Source organism: Takifugu rubripes, chromosome 17 (assembly GCF_901000725.2).
Source record: "Takifugu rubripes chromosome 17, fTakRub1.2, whole genome shotgun sequence".
Classification (NCBI taxonomy): domain Eukaryota; kingdom Metazoa; phylum Chordata; class Actinopteri; order Tetraodontiformes; family Tetraodontidae; genus Takifugu; species Takifugu rubripes.
Window position 1 is genome coordinate 2,655,100 of NC_042301.1, and position 17,793 is coordinate 2,672,892.

At 45.4% G+C, this 17,793-nt stretch overlaps 1 protein-coding gene across 4 annotated transcripts; it reads right to left on the minus strand.

Moving 5' to 3' along the window:
* Nucleotides 1-13,206: 13,206 nt before the first annotated feature.
* LOC105417625 (uncharacterized) lies at nt 13,207-17,648 on the minus strand. 4 transcript variants are annotated; one of them, XM_029850844.1, is made up of 7 exons: nt 16,780-17,023; nt 16,261-16,342; nt 15,365-15,553; nt 15,129-15,205; nt 14,859-15,012; nt 14,675-14,760; nt 13,207-14,431 (listed from the first exon to the last, which is right to left on the minus strand). In XM_029850844.1, exons 1-7 carry the CDS (start codon nt 16,868-16,870, stop codon nt 14,286-14,288), a joined length of 825 nt encoding a protein of 274 aa, XP_029706704.1. In that variant the 5' UTR covers nt 16,871-17,023; the 3' UTR covers nt 13,207-14,285. The 4 variants fall into 4 exon arrangements, with proteins under 4 accessions (XP_029706704.1, XP_011610721.2, XP_029706706.1 ...); XM_011612419.2 differs by lacking the exon at nt 16,780-17,023 and adding an exon at nt 17,235-17,648 and having other exon boundaries at nt 13,208-14,431; XM_029850846.1 differs by lacking the exon at nt 16,780-17,023 and adding an exon at nt 16,480-16,557 and having other exon boundaries at nt 13,208-14,431.
* Nucleotides 17,649-17,793: the final 145 nt, after the last annotated feature.

Sequence of the window (17,793 nt, forward strand, 5' to 3'; positions counted from 1 at the left end):
GAGAATTCAGATCACAGGTTTTAACGTTCTGTAATGTAACAAGCTGCTGTAGGAATTAAAAAGAAAGGAATAAGACTCTGAAAACACTTTCCAATGTTTATTCTCGACACTCTTTATGCATTTTCTGGTATGTTTTGATATCGATGTTATTCGGGTCTGAAGAATCTGCAGTGAGAGGTCTTGGCAATGCACGAGATTCCTTCAAAATTCCCCAGCCAAATTATTAACTCCTCCGAAAACCCAAAAAAAATAAGTATGTTTAGCTGCTTGGAAATGGAACGAAGCCCCGTTCGAACAGAAATACGTAATGAACAACGACGAGATCTGAATTTCAAAGCGGTCAGATGATAAAGCATTTTCTTTTTTGGCATTCCTCACAAAAACAAATGCTGAGGACTGGTGACACGCCCTGCTCGAAGAGCTGCATCATGTGACCATGTCATCACGGCTGCGGGTTCAACGCTTTAGCGGCGCCACGTGACCGACCTCAGCGGCGCAACCTGTGATCGGCACCTTGACAGCCCAGCGGCAGCAGATGGCGAACATGTGGACGAACCTTATCTGCGCGGCCTTTCAGCCAGACAGGCAGTGCTCTGACATAAAAGATCAGACGGCGCCTCTCGGCGCGAAAAATTCATCACGTTAGCGAAAGCGAAATGTTTTACCCATCTGAAATGTCTGCCGTTGGCTCCGCATTTCGCACTGGTAAATACATTCAGCTGTTAGCGTCCAGTGTAGCTCGTGAACAATGCTGGCAGCTCCACACCTTCAGCACGAGGGACACATTAAGATAATTTGTAGGAGGAATTGGCCTACTTGCTCCTCAGCTCAGTCCCCAGTGAATGTGTGTGTTTTTAAAGTATGTCCTCTCCCTTAAAGAGTGGGATGAAAATCTTAGCCGAGCTCAAAAAGAATTGCAACACGATTACAAAATCTGAAAGAAGAACACGTAAAAGGATCAAATGAAATCCCTCTTTCACAGGCCTGACAAGCAGGGACTGAGCATTCAGTAATTAGCTTCTTTAGCATTATTATGAGCTTCACACACCACGTAAATGCTTCTATTTGTACAAATAAGCTGCGATACAAGTAGACAGAGAGGCCTCACTCATTAGCTCGTTGGCTAAAAGCACCCGAACGCTTATTTCCCCTCGTGCCTGTTCCCGGCACCAAGTCTTTTAAGGATGTGTTTATCAAAAGGATGCGCGTGTCGTCACAAACCAGCGCGAGAACCGCTCCGATCTGCTGGTAGGAAAACCCCCTTTTTGGGCTTGAACCAAACCAAAATGGTGCTACTATTAGAGGCGGGAGGCTGACGTGCCAACGAGGAGGGGAAGGAAGTTCAGCATCTGCCTTGTGCAAAAGAGGAAAATCTCAAATGTCAACACCGGTCCCTATGGACAGCAGTGACACCTGACCCTAACGCCACACTTGGCCATTGCAGAGCCGGAGCTGTGAACGCACTCTCGCCGGCGGGAGGACTTTCCATTCGATGTCAGGAACGCACTCCCTCTTCGCGATCCTGACTTCCTCCTGATGGCCGCAGTGGGTAGCAGACGGTTTTGCCATCCATCTCTCAAAATAGCCACCTGTTAGCGCAGCCAGGTCAGATGGTTTTGAAACATCCATGGCAAATGTCGCTGGAGTGGAGGGGCGGAGGGTGCAACAAGTGTGTGAGCACCTCGCCGCGGCGTGGTGGTCACGGGAAGGTCTCAAGTGGAGGTTTCTTTCACACCTCGGTGACAAGGAGTGGCATGGGCCACTTCAGGAAAACATGTGTGAGCGTCTGTGTGTGTGTATATGTGTGTGTATATGTGTGTGTGTGTGTGTGTGTGTGTGTGTGTGTGTGTGTGTGTGTGTGTGTGTCTGTTCTCTTCACCCTCCCTTCATGTCTCCATTCAGGCACCAACCATGGCTAAAACATAATGAGTCACATTGGAACAAAAGCTCCATTCAAAACCTCCAAACACACAAAGACAATTTTAAATTTCTGATGTTTGAATGGAACTTCCCAAAAAAACCACCTTAAATTTAACCTGAAGCTTGAAGCAAAGAATTAACCCTCAAAATTACCCTTGAAGTTTAAAGGACCAGTGAAAAGGTCCTCATGTCTGAAAACTGGCCTTCAATATGGAATAAGTAGAAGAATAAAAACACACACACACACACGCACACGCACGCACACACACACACACACACACACAAGAACCCCCCATCCCCACCTCTCGCCTTCCCAATCCCAGGAGCACATCGTGCGGCTGTGGCTAACACCAGATCAGTCGCAGCCAGCTGCCCGGTGAGGATTCCTTCACCGCGCCGATGCCGCTGTGAGAAAACCCCTGAGAGCCAAAGTGGTCGAAGGCGTCCCGCCGCACCGCGCAGCTGCCTGCGTGTACACGAGCGCGTAAAAAAGACGGGGGCCAAAAAAAGAAGGAAGGATCTTAAGGCAGAAACCAAGCGAGCAAACCAAATCTATTTTCAAGTGTCTTCCTTCCTCAAAAAAAGGCCCAAGGTGCCTTTTTTTAATCCCACGCGACTCATCATTTGACCCCTTTGCAGATCTAAATCCTGACATGTTCAGAAATAATGCTTTTTCCACTTCCACTTGAGGACTCACTGGACCCAAAGTGAGTAAAATAGCTGCCATTTAATGTCACTTGAGCAAATTTGTCTCGTGGAACTCATTAATCTGCCTGGGTGATCGCCGTGGAGACGGGTGGTCGAGTTCTCCTTCAAAAGACAACCGAGTTATCGCTTATTGACCATTGAGAATTCCTTATGAGGACCGAAGCCGTCTTTATTTAAGCCGTAATGGAGGGTTGGTTTCAGTTTCAGCCCATCAGCTTCCAAAAATGATGATGAGGAGGATGAAAAAAAAATCAACCTAAAAAGCGTCCGGTGATTTACAAGTTTTTGCTCACGACCAAACTCGGTGGATAAATTTAGAGTTCGCACTCTTTGGGACGCGAGATTACATTACTGCAAATGATACAACTGTTGAGCTATTTATATGGGGGGAAATGCCCAACCGTGGATCCTGGGGGGGAAGACATTCAAATTCATTGTTGGGATTAAATGCGACGACGTCTGTTCAGATGTTCGGACCAAAACTACGGACCATCTCATGCGCAGGAGGCCAATAAGGAGAGGACGCCACTGTAGTAAACTAGGAAATTAAGCCTGATGTGAGAAGAAATTTCCTTGGTGGCCTTTTGTATTGCATCAATTCATGTCCCACAGCCTAGAATGACGTAAATATCAACTCTGCCATTAAAAAAAGGCTCCTAAATCACACTGCGTTGCTCTTAAACAGCATGTTTTTTTAATTTAACTCTTTCTTAGCACTGAAGGGGATGAAGGTCGCTTAAAAAGAAAAAAAAGAAAAAAGAAAAAAGGATGAGTCAAAGTCATCACCCGAGACTGTATCTGCGTTAAAGAGGGCGGGGGAGGGGTGGGGGTTGGAAATGTATCCACAGTCCATCCCTCCTGTCAGCTCACCACAGACAGGGCGAGGAGGAGACCAACGGGCGGCGCAAATTGCCAAAACTTCCACCAACCCAGATTCAGAAGGGCTTGACTGTGAGTCACGAAGGAATTTCCCTGACACATTTTTTGTTTAAGCAAAGACAGTTGTTTTTACTTTCAACTTTGCATCGGAGATGTGTAGCGTGAAGTAATCTAGGTCACGGGGAGTGCACCGGCCCGTCCGTGAAAACACGTCCCCATCGACAGTGGCAACCACCTCAGACGCCCGTTAGCGCTTCTGTTTGGGATTTTCTGGTGTTTCGCTCCGACTTTTATTAAAATTATTCTGTCTGAAGTAATTATTGAACGGCAGATTTGGGGTTTTACTCTGCGGCACGCTCCGATCCAACATATGCTGAGCCCAAATAAGTCCAGATGGAACCAAGATGTGGAGCTTAAAGATACCAGTTCACTGTTTGACAGACAGGACAACATTTTGTCTTCTTCTCAGGCGGAAAAGACAGAAAACTGCTGGGAAAAACAGGCAGAACTGCTGGTTTCTCTCTTTACTAATCAAACTATTTCATCCACAGGCCTTTAACACAGTAGGGGTGTGTGTGTGAGTGTGTGTGTGAGTGTGTGTGTGTGTCATATTTAAACAAACTGCTCCACACTGGAATGCTGACAGGGACACCTGAATTTAACAGTTAAAAAAGTACTCTTAACAAGATAAATCCCCCTGAACACACACACACACTCTCTCTCTCTCTCTCCCTTTGTCATGCCATAAAGTGAGGAAATTAAACACACACACACACACACACACACACACACGCACACACACACACACACACTGTATGCATATGTAGCAAAAGTGCATTAACATGCATACATTCCTGAGTTCTGGATAAACACTGAAAGAGTGTTTCCTTAAACAGAACTGCTGCCAGCAGTTTGACTGGATCTGTGCGCGACAGAATCGCGCTGTTCCCCGTGACTTAAACTGCTTCCCTGAGTGATTCCCTGCACGGATGTCAGGCACGGGCCACTGAACAGCAGTGAGATATCGAACGTGGACAACAATACCTCTGAGCTGAGATCAAAACAGATGCTTTCCAGGGAAGTTCCAGGGAAGAAAGCAGGCAGGGCCAGCACAAAACCCAGCCACCCCCCCACTCCATTAACAATGCTAGCTCTGCAGCAGCTATCGGAGTTAGCCAAAGACTGCAAATCACAGCCAAATCTAAAACCGTACGCACCGCACAGCCCTGCCAAGCGAGCGACACATTGAACTCTTTGGAGAAGGTTTCGTCAGTCATGTGACAAATTTGGTTTTTACGAATATCTGAGCAATTCTTCTGTTGTTATTGTGCAAGTTCTGAAGAAAACGATCAATGGAAGTCTCACAGGCGCGCAGAAAACATGCAAATGTGGCAGAAAATAACACATATCCGACACAACGACCGAATCAAGAACCAGGTGTCAATAAGCACGTGAACATTAATAATTTAACAAACAAGGTAGGAGCATACTAAATAGAATAAACTGTGATTAACTTAAGACATTTCTGTGTCTTACAGAAACCTGACTTAATGAATATCTTACACAAACACACCCTTGTACATGTATCTTTGTGAGGACTCCTTCATGGACACAGGCCTTTACCCTTACCACTCCAACTAAGCCCCCCAGCCCTAACCTTTGACCTTTAAACCATGTCTGAACCCTCAAACGGCCTCGGAGGTTGTGAAAACAAGTGAAAGTATCCCGAAAATGTCCTCACTTTGTTAGTAGAATGCAATACCCAGGACGTAGCAAAAGCAAAAATACACGCAGAGCTATTTATGAGTTATGCCGACATTTCAGCTGAAATTCGAGAAAAATGTTCACGTGTTCTCATCATTTGAAGTCATCATAACATTCAGCCTCATTCTAATTTTGAAAGGATTAAGAACCTTTTTTTTTTTCCCAATGAAGCGGTTTTACTGATAAACTATATTTAAAGCAGATATTTTGAATTCTTTACTTAACCTTTGTCAGAAATAATAACACTGAACTGTTATTATATATCACCTTTTAATATAATTAATAAAAAGACATTACATTATAAATGAGCAAATATTTCTAAAATATGTATCTTTGATTCAGAACAGTTTAGACAGGCCTCTTGTATCAAGAACACACGGTATCAGTCTTATCAGCATTTATTTTAGGAAACTCAGCCTTGAAACACAGCTTAGCTGCTTTGCTTGGCAGGAACCTAATTTCCCAAAACTAGCCCAGTACAGCATAAACATGCAGGAATAACTTGAGAAACACGAACCTACCGGGTCCATCTTCTACTAATCTTTCTCTTTTATTGCACTTATTGAACCCTGGGACATCTGAAATAACTTAATGCCCCCGCCCAGCCAACGTTCTTATAGAGAAATCTTCTGTCTGTTTCACTTCGTTTTCATCAGGCCTCAGTTTGCATTTGGCGGTGGGAGCTGAGCCAAGCACATTTCTCTGACTCATCAGTTGGGGGGGGGGGGGGGGGGGGGGGGGGGGGGGGGGTGTGGAGAACAAGAGAAAGAAGGGGGGGGCAGGAGGTGGCAAGTTCGGAGTTTCCCTTTGCTCTTGCAGGCAAAGGCCTGAGCAGCAACACTGAGCAACAGGCGGAGGGAAGAAAAAGTGCTCTATTGTTTCAGGCCCTTCTGGCATAGTGAGCCTTCCTGAAACACACACACACACACACACACACACACACACACACACACAGACACACACATAAACACAGGCACACACATGCACAAATGTGCCAAAAATTGAAGAAAGCTGCTGTGGGAGAAAATTTCTAAGAATTTCGCTGAATTTTTTCTTCTGGCAAGTCAGACCGCACTTTTAAAACGGCGTCTCATGACTGGGACGATCAAATATCTCGTTACAGGCCAACAGCTTCAAACGGACGCTTCTAACAGAGGAAAGAGAGGAAAACAGAAAAAGGCCTCTGCGTCGCTGCGATTTCTGCCTGTGTACGCTGACGGGGTGCCAGCTTTTACAGCACACCCGGAATTTTTCGGCATAAAAAGGGAAGGACGAGAACATCTTTCTCCAAAAAGAGGTGTGGGGGGAGGGAGGGGGGGAGGGAGGGGGAGTCAAAGCCGTTACATGAGTGATGCTGATTTCTAAGAAGCAACTGGACATTCTTTCTAGGAATCGTCATGGCTCGATTTAGAAGAGTTTTCAGCCTGAATACCCTGATTGTGGCATAATTGTGCTTCCTCTTTGGTAGCAGCTAAACCGCCTGATATCAGTGTGTTGTGTTTATCAGCAGGAGATTGTGAAACACAGCGACGCAACGAAAACGTTTCCCTTCTCATCTCAGGATGTTTCAGGAAAGTGCCCCCCCCTCCTCCCAGAGCTGCCAGGGAGGCTCCGCTGTTTGTTTTCCACTCCGGCGTGAGGACACTTTAAACAAGAGTGACGGCAGGGTCTATTTTCTACACGTGGAAGGCAGGGGGAAACTCAAGACTGGTTTTACCCACTTCCTGGAAGTGGTAAAGTGAGCAGGAGGCCCCTCTGTCGGGGAAAGGGGAAGATAGAGACATTATGTGATGAAATGTGCACAGATGGAGACTCAAAGAGGAAAAAGCTTAGAAATCGGCCCATCAAACCCATAGAAAATCCCGTCTGAGGTCGTATGCAGTGGGGCCTGACGCCTTCACATGCGTGTAATCCCCGCGTCCGCGCTTCGAGAGTTAAGGCTTGGAGCCAAAATACATCACCCGGATGACATATTTCAGCAGACACAGATAGTGGGGGTCTTAGCGTACCTGTTACAAGTATCTGATTTCAGGCGAGCTGCCTCAGCGCACACACACAAACACAAACACGCACAAACACAGGCACACAGAAAGCCTCCAGGTAGGTGAAAGAGGATGCAGAATGTGGCAAAAGCAGCGAGAAATGCAAAAATCCAGCAGATGTTCGCGTGTGTGCGGAGATAGAAAAAGCAGGGCTAACATGGACAGCAACAGGGTGCGAGTGTGGGAGTTAAAAAGCTCCTTCCAAGGCTCCAAGGTAGAAAGGATAAGAGAAAAGACACGCAGGAATGTCCCACTTTACTTTTCAGGTCCGAAATGACAGGATATTTAAGCCCCCGTGATCAATTTCTTCCGAAGGCCTGCCCGCTTCACACATGGACACACACACACACACACACACACACACACACACACACACACCTTCTGACTCAGCAGCCTTCTCCTCTGTCACAGCAGTTAAATGTTACGAGTCCTGCACGGCAACCGCGGCCGCACTCGTGCACCACAATGTGACCCGGGTGAAATGCTGGGGTGCACGAGTTTGGTGTTATCAGAGTGTTTAGAACTCTTAAGAGATACGGTCCAAATAAATGAGACATGGAAGTTGAGGTAGGGAACAGAACAGACTGGAGCCAAACAAAGCGTCCCTTGTCCTCCTCTTTCTCCTCCGCCTGCTCTCTCCTGTCACTGAGGAGAAGCTAAGGAGGTCACCGGCTCTCTACTAAGCACTCAATCAACCTGCTCGTCCTGAATACGAGGCCCGGTTCCCTCTGTTTATCAGCTTGTTACGCTGCCAGGCTACACCGCCAAGGGCACGCAGGTGCCATCAGGGCCAGATGCCAGTTTAATTGGGTCCACGCTGTCCTGAAACTCACAGGGCGGCTCTGTTTACCGCCAGAAAAATTCACAATAAGAGCAGCCTTTTGACAACAGTCGTGGCAAAATATGGCCCGGGTCGACCCGTCATCTTCTCCTCCCTCGTTTCATGTACCGACGATGACTGCTGGAAAATGAGTCAGTCGTTACGAGGCGGTCCGGATCAACTGAAGTTGATGAGAATATATAACGGATGAGAGTGAGAACAGAACACCCAAGGAATCTGGCAAATTAGCCACAGCGCCGCTCGATCCGGGATCATTTGTGCGACTCGTGGGGATAGGCAGCAGAAAGTGTCGGTGACATTTCAACAATATCTGAGTTTTGGGCTGCAAAAAAAGGGAGAAAGTTGGGGCAGAAGGAGGTTTTGCCACTGTAAATTGCGAACCGTTGTGCTCACGGGCCACGATAAAACATCATATTCAGACTGTCAGCGAGTTGCAAACCCAAAAAAGTGTCTGCTAGAATGCATTTAAGTCGAACCTGAATTGCCGGGGCAATTTACTGGCCCCTGTGGTGGAGTGGGAGGCATTTAGCAGCTGAATTCTACCACGGGCTGTTGCTGGGGTGCGAATGAACACACGAGGCTGCAGATGCCTCTATCAGCTGTGACAGTCAGGTCACATTCCTTTGTTATGTGCTGTCCAGTGGGCCTTCCCCTTCGGAAAACTAATTATAACTGAATGCAGATGCAAAGACGGAGCCACTGACCACATCTTCAGAGAAAAAAATGTATCGGGAGGGAGAATAAAGGGCAGGAAAAACAGTTATATTCTCCTGAATGGAGGGTAAAAGAGCTCAAGCACTGTGGAAAACGTCACAGATTGCCCTGCTCATTTTTTCTAAATTGTGTGTGTGTGTGTGTGTAAAAGAGGGAGCGGCAGACAGAGACAGGAAAAAGAATGTAATTCATCTTTAAAAGGGCAAATTCCCTGGTGATGCCGGGTGTGCAGAGTGTGCCTGTGTGTTTGCGGAGCGTAGAAATGGGCGTGGGAGGTACGAGCTAGTTATGCTACAACGTTCCTTATCACCCCACAGAGAAATGCGGGGAATGAGGTTTCTGGGTTCTGTCTGATCCAAAGCGATGGAACCCATCCATCCCAGCTCTGCCGCTTACATCAACCCAAACGCTCAGCAAGTAGCACGTTGGCTAATTTGACCTGCTGCATCCAAAAGCACAAGATTAGACCTCAAACACAGAATATTCTCATCAGGTATTCATTTAAAGAGTGGTAAAGTGAGCCCCACTTTCTCCTCTAGCCCCAAGGTTTTTTATTCTATTAGCGTTCATGATGGACAAGTGACAAATGTTCTGTCTCGTGCGATTTCACAACTCAGTTAACGACTTTGAGCGGAGCTGATTGAGTCTCGACTACATCCTCTCTGAGAATGAAGCCCGACGAGACGCCGCAGTCTGCCCGATCAGATTAACGGTCAAAGTTTATGCAGATGAGTTGTAAATGTGAGAGTCCGACTAAAGCACATTACATCTGGCTCATCTGTAATTCAGATGCAGGGCTCATCACAGTGACTCTGCACAAACCAGGTGTGTGTGCACGCTCCGGTGTCACACACAGTGTGTGTGTGTGAATTCTCTTCTCAGAACAAAAGCATGTTTCCGTGCTTCTGTTTGCTTTTGTTTGTTTACGTTATTTTGTAATTATTTCCTTTATTAATTCTTTCCTGTTTCTCTACATGTGCTCATTTTGTCACCTCGGTTTCCCCCCGACGCAGTTTAATCTGCACGTTCTCATTCCTTCCGTGCCTCTTATTCCACTGCTTCACCAGTTTCCTCCTTCATCAATGACAGGCTGCCCCCCTCACCCTCCCCTCCTCCCTCCTTTCTTTTATATGAGTGGTGGGTCTGTGGGGCCCTTGTTATCCAGCACCTATCCAAGCATCGCTCAGCTGGGAAGCCAGACGAGCCGGATGGGCTAGTGTCAGACAGAATGACAAAGATGTCTGGCTAGAAGATGCAACAACAGGGGGGGACAGCGACGCAGACCCTTCCAGACAGGCTGAAAGATGGAAAAATGTGGGCAGACAGACAGGCAACGCAACCGACCAGCAGGTCGCACGAACCAAAGGTCAGGTGCACAGCTGATAAACACCGCCTCCTACTGGGCCGGCTGCGGTACTGCAAGTGGGCAGTCAAGGACACGCGGAAAGACGGTGGACTGCAGATTTCACCTGAACTCCAGTGACGCATCACAAGCCCCCAGGCTGCCCGCAGAGATGCTCCAGCTGCATTTGAAGCTCCACGGCATCAGTTTGGTAGAGTCAGACTTATGAGATGACATTTTGCGTGTGAGAAATACACGACAGCCTTTCAGCAGACAATACTAATTTGACATTTTATTAAATGGTGATTATTTGAAGTCATCTGCGTCTGATCAACTGTGCCACCAGCCCGGTTCAGGGACACCCTGTCCCGCATGTTCTCCAACACATGGACTTCAAATGGACGGTTTTTTATGGGGCTCGATGAGAAGGTGATTGTTTTCATTCAGATTTGTGTGTGCGGCGAAACAGTTCTAACACACGTGCCGGAGGTGGGGGTCTAGAACAATGCCCGATGAGGTACGCGCCGAGGTTCTAATTGCCAGTCGTAAAACACCAGAGGCAAGTCATGATCTCACTGAGCTACCTTCAGATGTGAGGAACCAGCTGGTTTCAGCAAGGTAAGAGACAGATGAGATAAAACCCGAGTTTTCATTTTGAATTTTGAGCCTGCGAAAATGAGGACCGATGCTTCAAAAAGATTTCAAAACCTAAAAGAACACAGTATCGTTTAAAAAGAAAACACAGCGCAGCTAAAGTCCTATAAGAGAAGATTCTAGAGACGATTGGCTGGTCTGTGCTGAAAATGTTGCCGTCGATCAAGTCGGGAGGAATCTCTGCCAGTGCCAACGTTCTTCTGTGTTCCGTACCTTCATAAAACCCACCCGGTCACGTTAAGAATGTCCATCAGCTGTGTTCCAGTGACGCACCGGACATGAATTTACCAGGAACGAGCTTCTAAAACTGGTGCGGAGCTCCGGTTTCACCATATGTTGATGGTTTCAGGCCCTCTGATTCCAATTGCTGTGACTCAGTCAAATCTGTTGCTTTTACTCTGTTCACCAGATGTGGCGAGAGATTTCCTTCTGTTAGTTCCCCTCTGGATCTGAAGCACTGCTGCACTGGCTCAGGGTATCGAAACAAAGCTAACCCAGTTGGATAAAGGTTTGGGAGCGTTTAGAAGCAGGGGACCTGGACGCGATGCGGCCGCGAACTGCGGCGGGTGTTCTCCATTACGGTGGCGTATTTCTGTGCTGTTGACAGCAAGGAACTCAGAACCTCTGACAAATCAATACGATTACATCCTCAGGGCCATCAAAATGTTCCCAAAGGAAAATTTACAGTCCCTGCTGTTGTTAAGTTTAATGCAGTAGTAAAATTAAATTGCTGTTTCTTTCCTGAGTGAGGCGGCTTTTCCAAAAAAGAGCCTTTTGTTTCCATCTTTTACCAATTTTCACAATTGTGGACTGAAGATAATGGTTTGAATTTACCAGAATCCTGTGCTTCCTCCAAAAGAGCCAATTTATTTATGTTCCTGCTCTTCTGAGATCTGTCTGCGGTCAGCTCACCACAGGCATCTTCCGGGATTTGCCGTCTTATCGCCAAAACGGAATGACCAGACGCGTTTAGAGGAGACAAAAGAAAGACGTGACTGATGGTGAGTCACGGCAGAGAGCCGGTCACACTCACAAGGTCATCATCGCTACCATCCAGGATCGCACCAATATGGAGCGTTTTAGGGATTTTGGACCGACCCGGTTGGCCTTCACTGTAAAAATCTGTGAACCAGCATCGATGTGTGACACAACAGCAGCACCGAGAACAGGAATAAAGCTGATTGGTTGGGTTTAAAACGCTATTTTACATGGCTGAATATTGAACAGCCAGCAGAATATGTATCGATATGCAAATCGTCCTAATCAAATGTTTAGTTCGAAACAGCAAGTATTATTGAGTCCACATGGCGAGTTCTAAACGGATTTCATGCGTGTGCTTTGCGTAGGTGAAAAGAGTTAAACAAACCACAATCCTCCTCTCTGCCTCCTGTTGGGCCGCTTCCCGTGTGAGGCGAACAAACCCATTATGTTTCCAGATCAGACTCCACGCCAACTGACTGGTCACACTGGAAACACACACACACAAAAAAAACAAATGTTGCTGATTCACAAAGGCGAAATGGGAGATTTAATTTAGATTATCCTCTGTTATTAGAGCACACTTTACCACAAACACTCAGATTGACATTAAATGTGACATTGAGCGGGGGAGTTTACGGTAGAGGATGTTTGCCCCGAAGACAGGAAGTGGGGAAAAGGTCTACTGAGACACATTGGAACATTAATCACTCGGCGCTAACGTCACATGTTCTGCATGAAGCACTCCATGTCTTAACTGTGCATCTCTGATGCCACCCCCACGTAACTGCGTCGCAGCAGGGTTGTGTAGATCTGACGCTGCTCCTGCTACAATCAATAACAGATGGCTGCATGGGAGCAGAAGAGGGCAGGGAGGAACTCCGACGGAGGAAACAGAGCCTTTTCATCGACCAGTTAAACTTCAAAAACAACAAAGGAAACATTGAAGCAACAAGCGCGTATAACAACTTCATCTGCCGATGCAAACGAGCTCCATTCCTCTCTGCTCTGGCCAAGAATATTCATTAAAACGTATACGTTGCACATGTGGAGTCCACTCCGAAGTGGATCTTTACTTTACTGTGTGCCAAGTTCACAGAGTGATTACAGGTAGGGGAAATGAACATCGACATTCAGTTTGGGATTGGTTCATGAAAACCAAACATGCAGAGAGATACAAACAGGTTGGAAAATCAGCCCAAGATACTGAGAAAACTGGGGGGGGGGGGGGGATTTGTTCCTCCATGATTTAATAATCTGCTGAACATTTTCAAAAAGAGCTTCAAAATGGCCAAAATGACAATTTTATATCAGCCTTGTGCTTGTTTTCTAAAGCACATGTGCCGCCCACTGGCTGATGGTCATCTCATGGTCATGGACACAGACCTGATGACTAAGGAAATGTTACTATATTTCAATCATATCTGAGTTACAGCAGGAGTATGAAATGAGTCTGTTGGGTCCTGTGTGTTTCATTATTTGTTTATTTTAGAGGACGACCTTTTCCTGATAGCTATACTCCAAACGGTGGCTGCAGTTAAACACAGTCATGCACACTGAATGATTTCCTGGTGTCATGAAATATGCAGATTAGAGTTTTGAGGGAGAAATAAGCCCATTAAATCTGTGTCAACTGATCATTTATAATGATCCATAATATAATCCTGGCATTAACAACACACTTTCTATTGAAACCAGGGCGAAAAAAAGTGTCTCAAATATTCCACATCCTTGAACACGAACCCACTGAACTCCCGGAGGTGGCGACTTGACTCAAATTCCGACATCAAGCACCCCATCTAGTGGCAAAATGATGTCACTGCTTCAAAAAATAATAAAATAAAAACTTGAATCTTAACGAATTAACGTGCAAAAGTTAATGTAAAAAAAAAAAGGTTTTATTGAAATTTTGAATAACACAAAGCACCGTTTTCCATTTTTTTCACGAATGAAGAAGTTTCTTTGCGTACTTGTTAATGTGGAAAATAGAAACAACGTAACCAAGGATGCCAATAAAGGACAACAAGGTTAGTTTTCATATATGACATCAAGTGGGATTTAAAAAAAACAAAAAAAACATAAAAAAACAGCATTGTGTATGTGACACTTAGCTAAAATCACTACTTAAGATCACAGAGTTCAAAAAAAGCAATATAAATGCTGCAATATAAAATATAAAACCTGAATAAAAATGATGAAATAAAACCGAGTATAAAACAACAACCTGACTCTGGCCTGGACATTTTTGATGGCAGCATTGACCCTTCACACAGGAACTGCAGCAGAGAAAACAAACTTGACACAATTTAAACTGAATTTCACTGAAGGTAAAATACAAACAAACAGAATCCGCCAGTCAGATCAGTCACGAGCGGCTTTCAAATATTTACAACGTAAACACCGATTATATAATAATCGTAAATTATAAAAGAAGGTGTCTAGATTACTCATCCGCATCTGTAAACTGGTCTGGTTCAATGGGAAAGCTCTCCCGAACCCATTTAATGGTCTGTACGTGGTGAACGGCTGGTATGTAACCGCCTGTGAGCAGATGTGTCAAGTCCTGCGAGGCCACACTGTCTTTCAGACCTGGACGAGACAAATACAGAGATCTGGTTTACAGTCATGGCTGTCTCAATCAATTACAAAACTCTCTAAAATAGCTGTTTTTGTATTATTACTTCAGAGGTGAGAGTTCATAAATGGAGTTAGTCACCAATGTTGCTTTAAAAATCCACCAGAAATGAAACTCGGCATGTTCTGGACCATTCTAGGGGGTTTTCTTGACGTCACTTTAACGTTCTAATGTCTCGTTAAAAAAAAAAAAATTACCATCTGCAGTAACCGAGTAAAGTTTTGTTGCCACGTCCTGGATCTCGCGGTCCCACTCTTCCACTTGTGGTGGCATCCCAGCAGGACTAAAACAGACAGACACCAACAAGTCAAGTCACCAACATTCCAATTCCTGGCATCATTTCAACTGAATCCGACTGAAGGGAAAAGGAAGGTGGATTACTCTTCAGCATCTGCAAACTGGTCTGGTTCAGTGGGAAAGCTCTCACGAACCCAGTTAACAGGCGGCACGTGGTGGACGGCTGGTATGTAACCGCCTGTAACCAGTCCGTTAAGTGTCGATTCCTGCAAAGCCACGCCGGTTACGTCATCGAGACCTGGAGGAGACAAAGAGATTTGATCTACATATGATCTCCTATAATGCCAAAGGCTCCATCTTTTCTTTCACTTTTTAAAATAAACTCATAACAAAATTTAGGGTATATGAAATTACCGTTGGCAGTAACTGAGATCTCAAGGTCCCAATCTTCCGCTTGTGGTGGACATCTAGGACAGAAGACGTTTAGGGGTCTTTGCACAGACAACAGGGAGGAATGAGGCAAAAGTTAACGAGCATTGCTGTTATTTATCACTGCAGATACACGATTTGAAAGCATCACTGTTACGGAAGTCGATCAAATTCAGGATTACAGGCGGAATCATGGGGCGCCTTCTCCAAAGAGGATTCACCTGTTGTTCTGTTTCAACGTCTTCTTTCTCCTCGCCCATGGCTTCACTGCAGTACCGACGCTGGAATGCGCCGAGGAACGAGACGCAGCTGAAGCTGAGCTCTTCTGGGCCCTGAATATTTTCAGGGAGGTCGCGTTAGGTCTCGATGCTGCCGCAACCTTGCCCCCCCGAGCTGGATTCCCAGGAGAACTAGAACAGAGAGGCGCTTTTTAAATTCACTTAAACATTTCACGTTCAGGCATGTTTGCACAGGCAACAGGAGGAAGAAATCAGCTGAAAGTTCACATGCGGTTATTTATCAGTGCGAGATGAGACACTCGTGTGCCGAGGATGCCAGAAATAGAATTGTTGGACTACAAAATGGCGCCCCCCAAACTGGTTTTAAAAAACAGAAGCAGGAGTGCGAGCAGCGCTGCAGCAGAGGCGGGAGGTTGGTGCGTCAGCCTGCCAATGGGTTTGCTGAAGACCAGCAGTCCAAAAACATGCATTACTTGAACCAGGATAAGACTAAGAGAACCTTGCTTTGATCAAATGGTGCACCCAAACGACCCCAAACACACCTCCAAGGTTATTATTTGCCCCAGAAGCTGAAGGTAGAGGTGATCGACTGGCCCAGTATGCCTCCAGACCTAACCTAAATTGACCACCGCGGGGCCATCCTCAAGCATGGGGGAGTGGAAGAGGACTCCAGCAGCACCCTATGCAGCTCTGGTGACTTCCTCACTTAAGAAGGATAATGGCGTGCTCCATAATAATGGTGGTTACATAGGACATTGACAGTTTGGTCACAATTTGCACATGTTTACGATGAAGTCACATGTATTATCAGCTGTTTAGACATCAATGGCAGATGTTAAACAGGCAGATTTAGGATTACAGGTCAGGAGGCATCTTACCTGGTGTTTTGTTTGAACCTTTTCTTTCTCCAAATACAAGGATTAACTGCAGTCCTGATGCGGCCATTTGACATCATTTCACCTGTAAAATAGAATAACGCATTAAAAAGGTGCAAAGGGTGATGGAATAAAGTTTTAAATTATTCAAATATTCGAAACTTTTCAAAAGATATCCGATAATCATATTAAATTCTATATATACATATAAACGGTACAAACATGGACATTGCTTATTAATGCCATATATTTGTCCGTCTTGATTCATTTTGTTTTAAGCACATTTAAAGCAAAATTAACGCAGTTTAAAAAAAAAGAAGTGTAAAACCGGCGTTTCCAAGACCAACCGACCCGATCTGGTACGTATTAATTATGCGACATCATGACGCATTTTACAGCGCGCCGGCCGAAATCATCAAACCCTCATCTCTCCTTAGATATGAATATCTGATCTCATCAGATCTGAAATCGGATCAGATCTGAAGTCGGATCTGATCTGGAGCGAGATAGTGGTGGAACAACCTCTCCTGCCCTGCACGTCCACGTGTTTAATGAAGGGAGGTGGGAAAAGTACAGATCTCGGAGAATGGCGAGTCCCAACTACACTTGACATACGCCCCCCACCATAAATAGGCTAACCTAAAATAAAACCACGACATCTCTTCAAAACCACAAATTCGCTTATATTGGGCTAATTGTGAAAGAAGTGAAGGCCATTGTCAGCTTATAACAGTTAATTGCCGCCCCCCACACACACATAGTGATTAGCCACGCTAATTGGTAAAGCTAACCTATGGACTCGTCCACATTAGCAACTTTATATGCGTTTAACTTAATGACATTTTCTTAAAATAACAACGGCTAATGCTCCAAAATAAATTTGCAAGAAATACACTTCGGCGGAGCAACTTTTTTTTTTTTTTTTTTTTTACAATCATCCATTAAGTTGAGAAGTTTTGCCTATTTAAAAGACTTACCTGTCCCGCTGCCCGACGCAGCGACAGCGAGCGCAACAACCGCCTCGCCGGCAGGGGGCGCCACCAGTGGTACCAACTCCTCTATAGGAAAAGTCGCCATTGGCAATCGCAAGGAAACACGAAATAACGTCTAATCTGCATAATCCAAATGTGATTGTAATATGGTTAAAAGTGAATAAATAACATCCTGTCAGTCACTTTTCCTGTTGATTTTTGTTCTTGTTTGGTTTTGGTAGCATTTTGACAGTTGGCCTAGTTTCTAAACCTTGGAGGTTGTGTAAGGTGTAAAGTCAGTGACGTATTTCAATGTGACATTGCAAATTGATTGTAGATATAGATTTACACCGTCACTGTCACAAAAATGTGACGGTAAAGGGCGTCAATGCAGTAATTCGGACTCACATGAACCAAGTTCCAAGTTACAGGATGCAAGAGGTGTTTTTATATCCGGTCACTCGTGGCAGCAATTTTAGTACTAAATTTTGATTTCTCCTCTTTTACAGTGCTTCAGCTCCATATATCTGTATGCAGTGAGGCCTCACCGGGGTCATCCAGCACC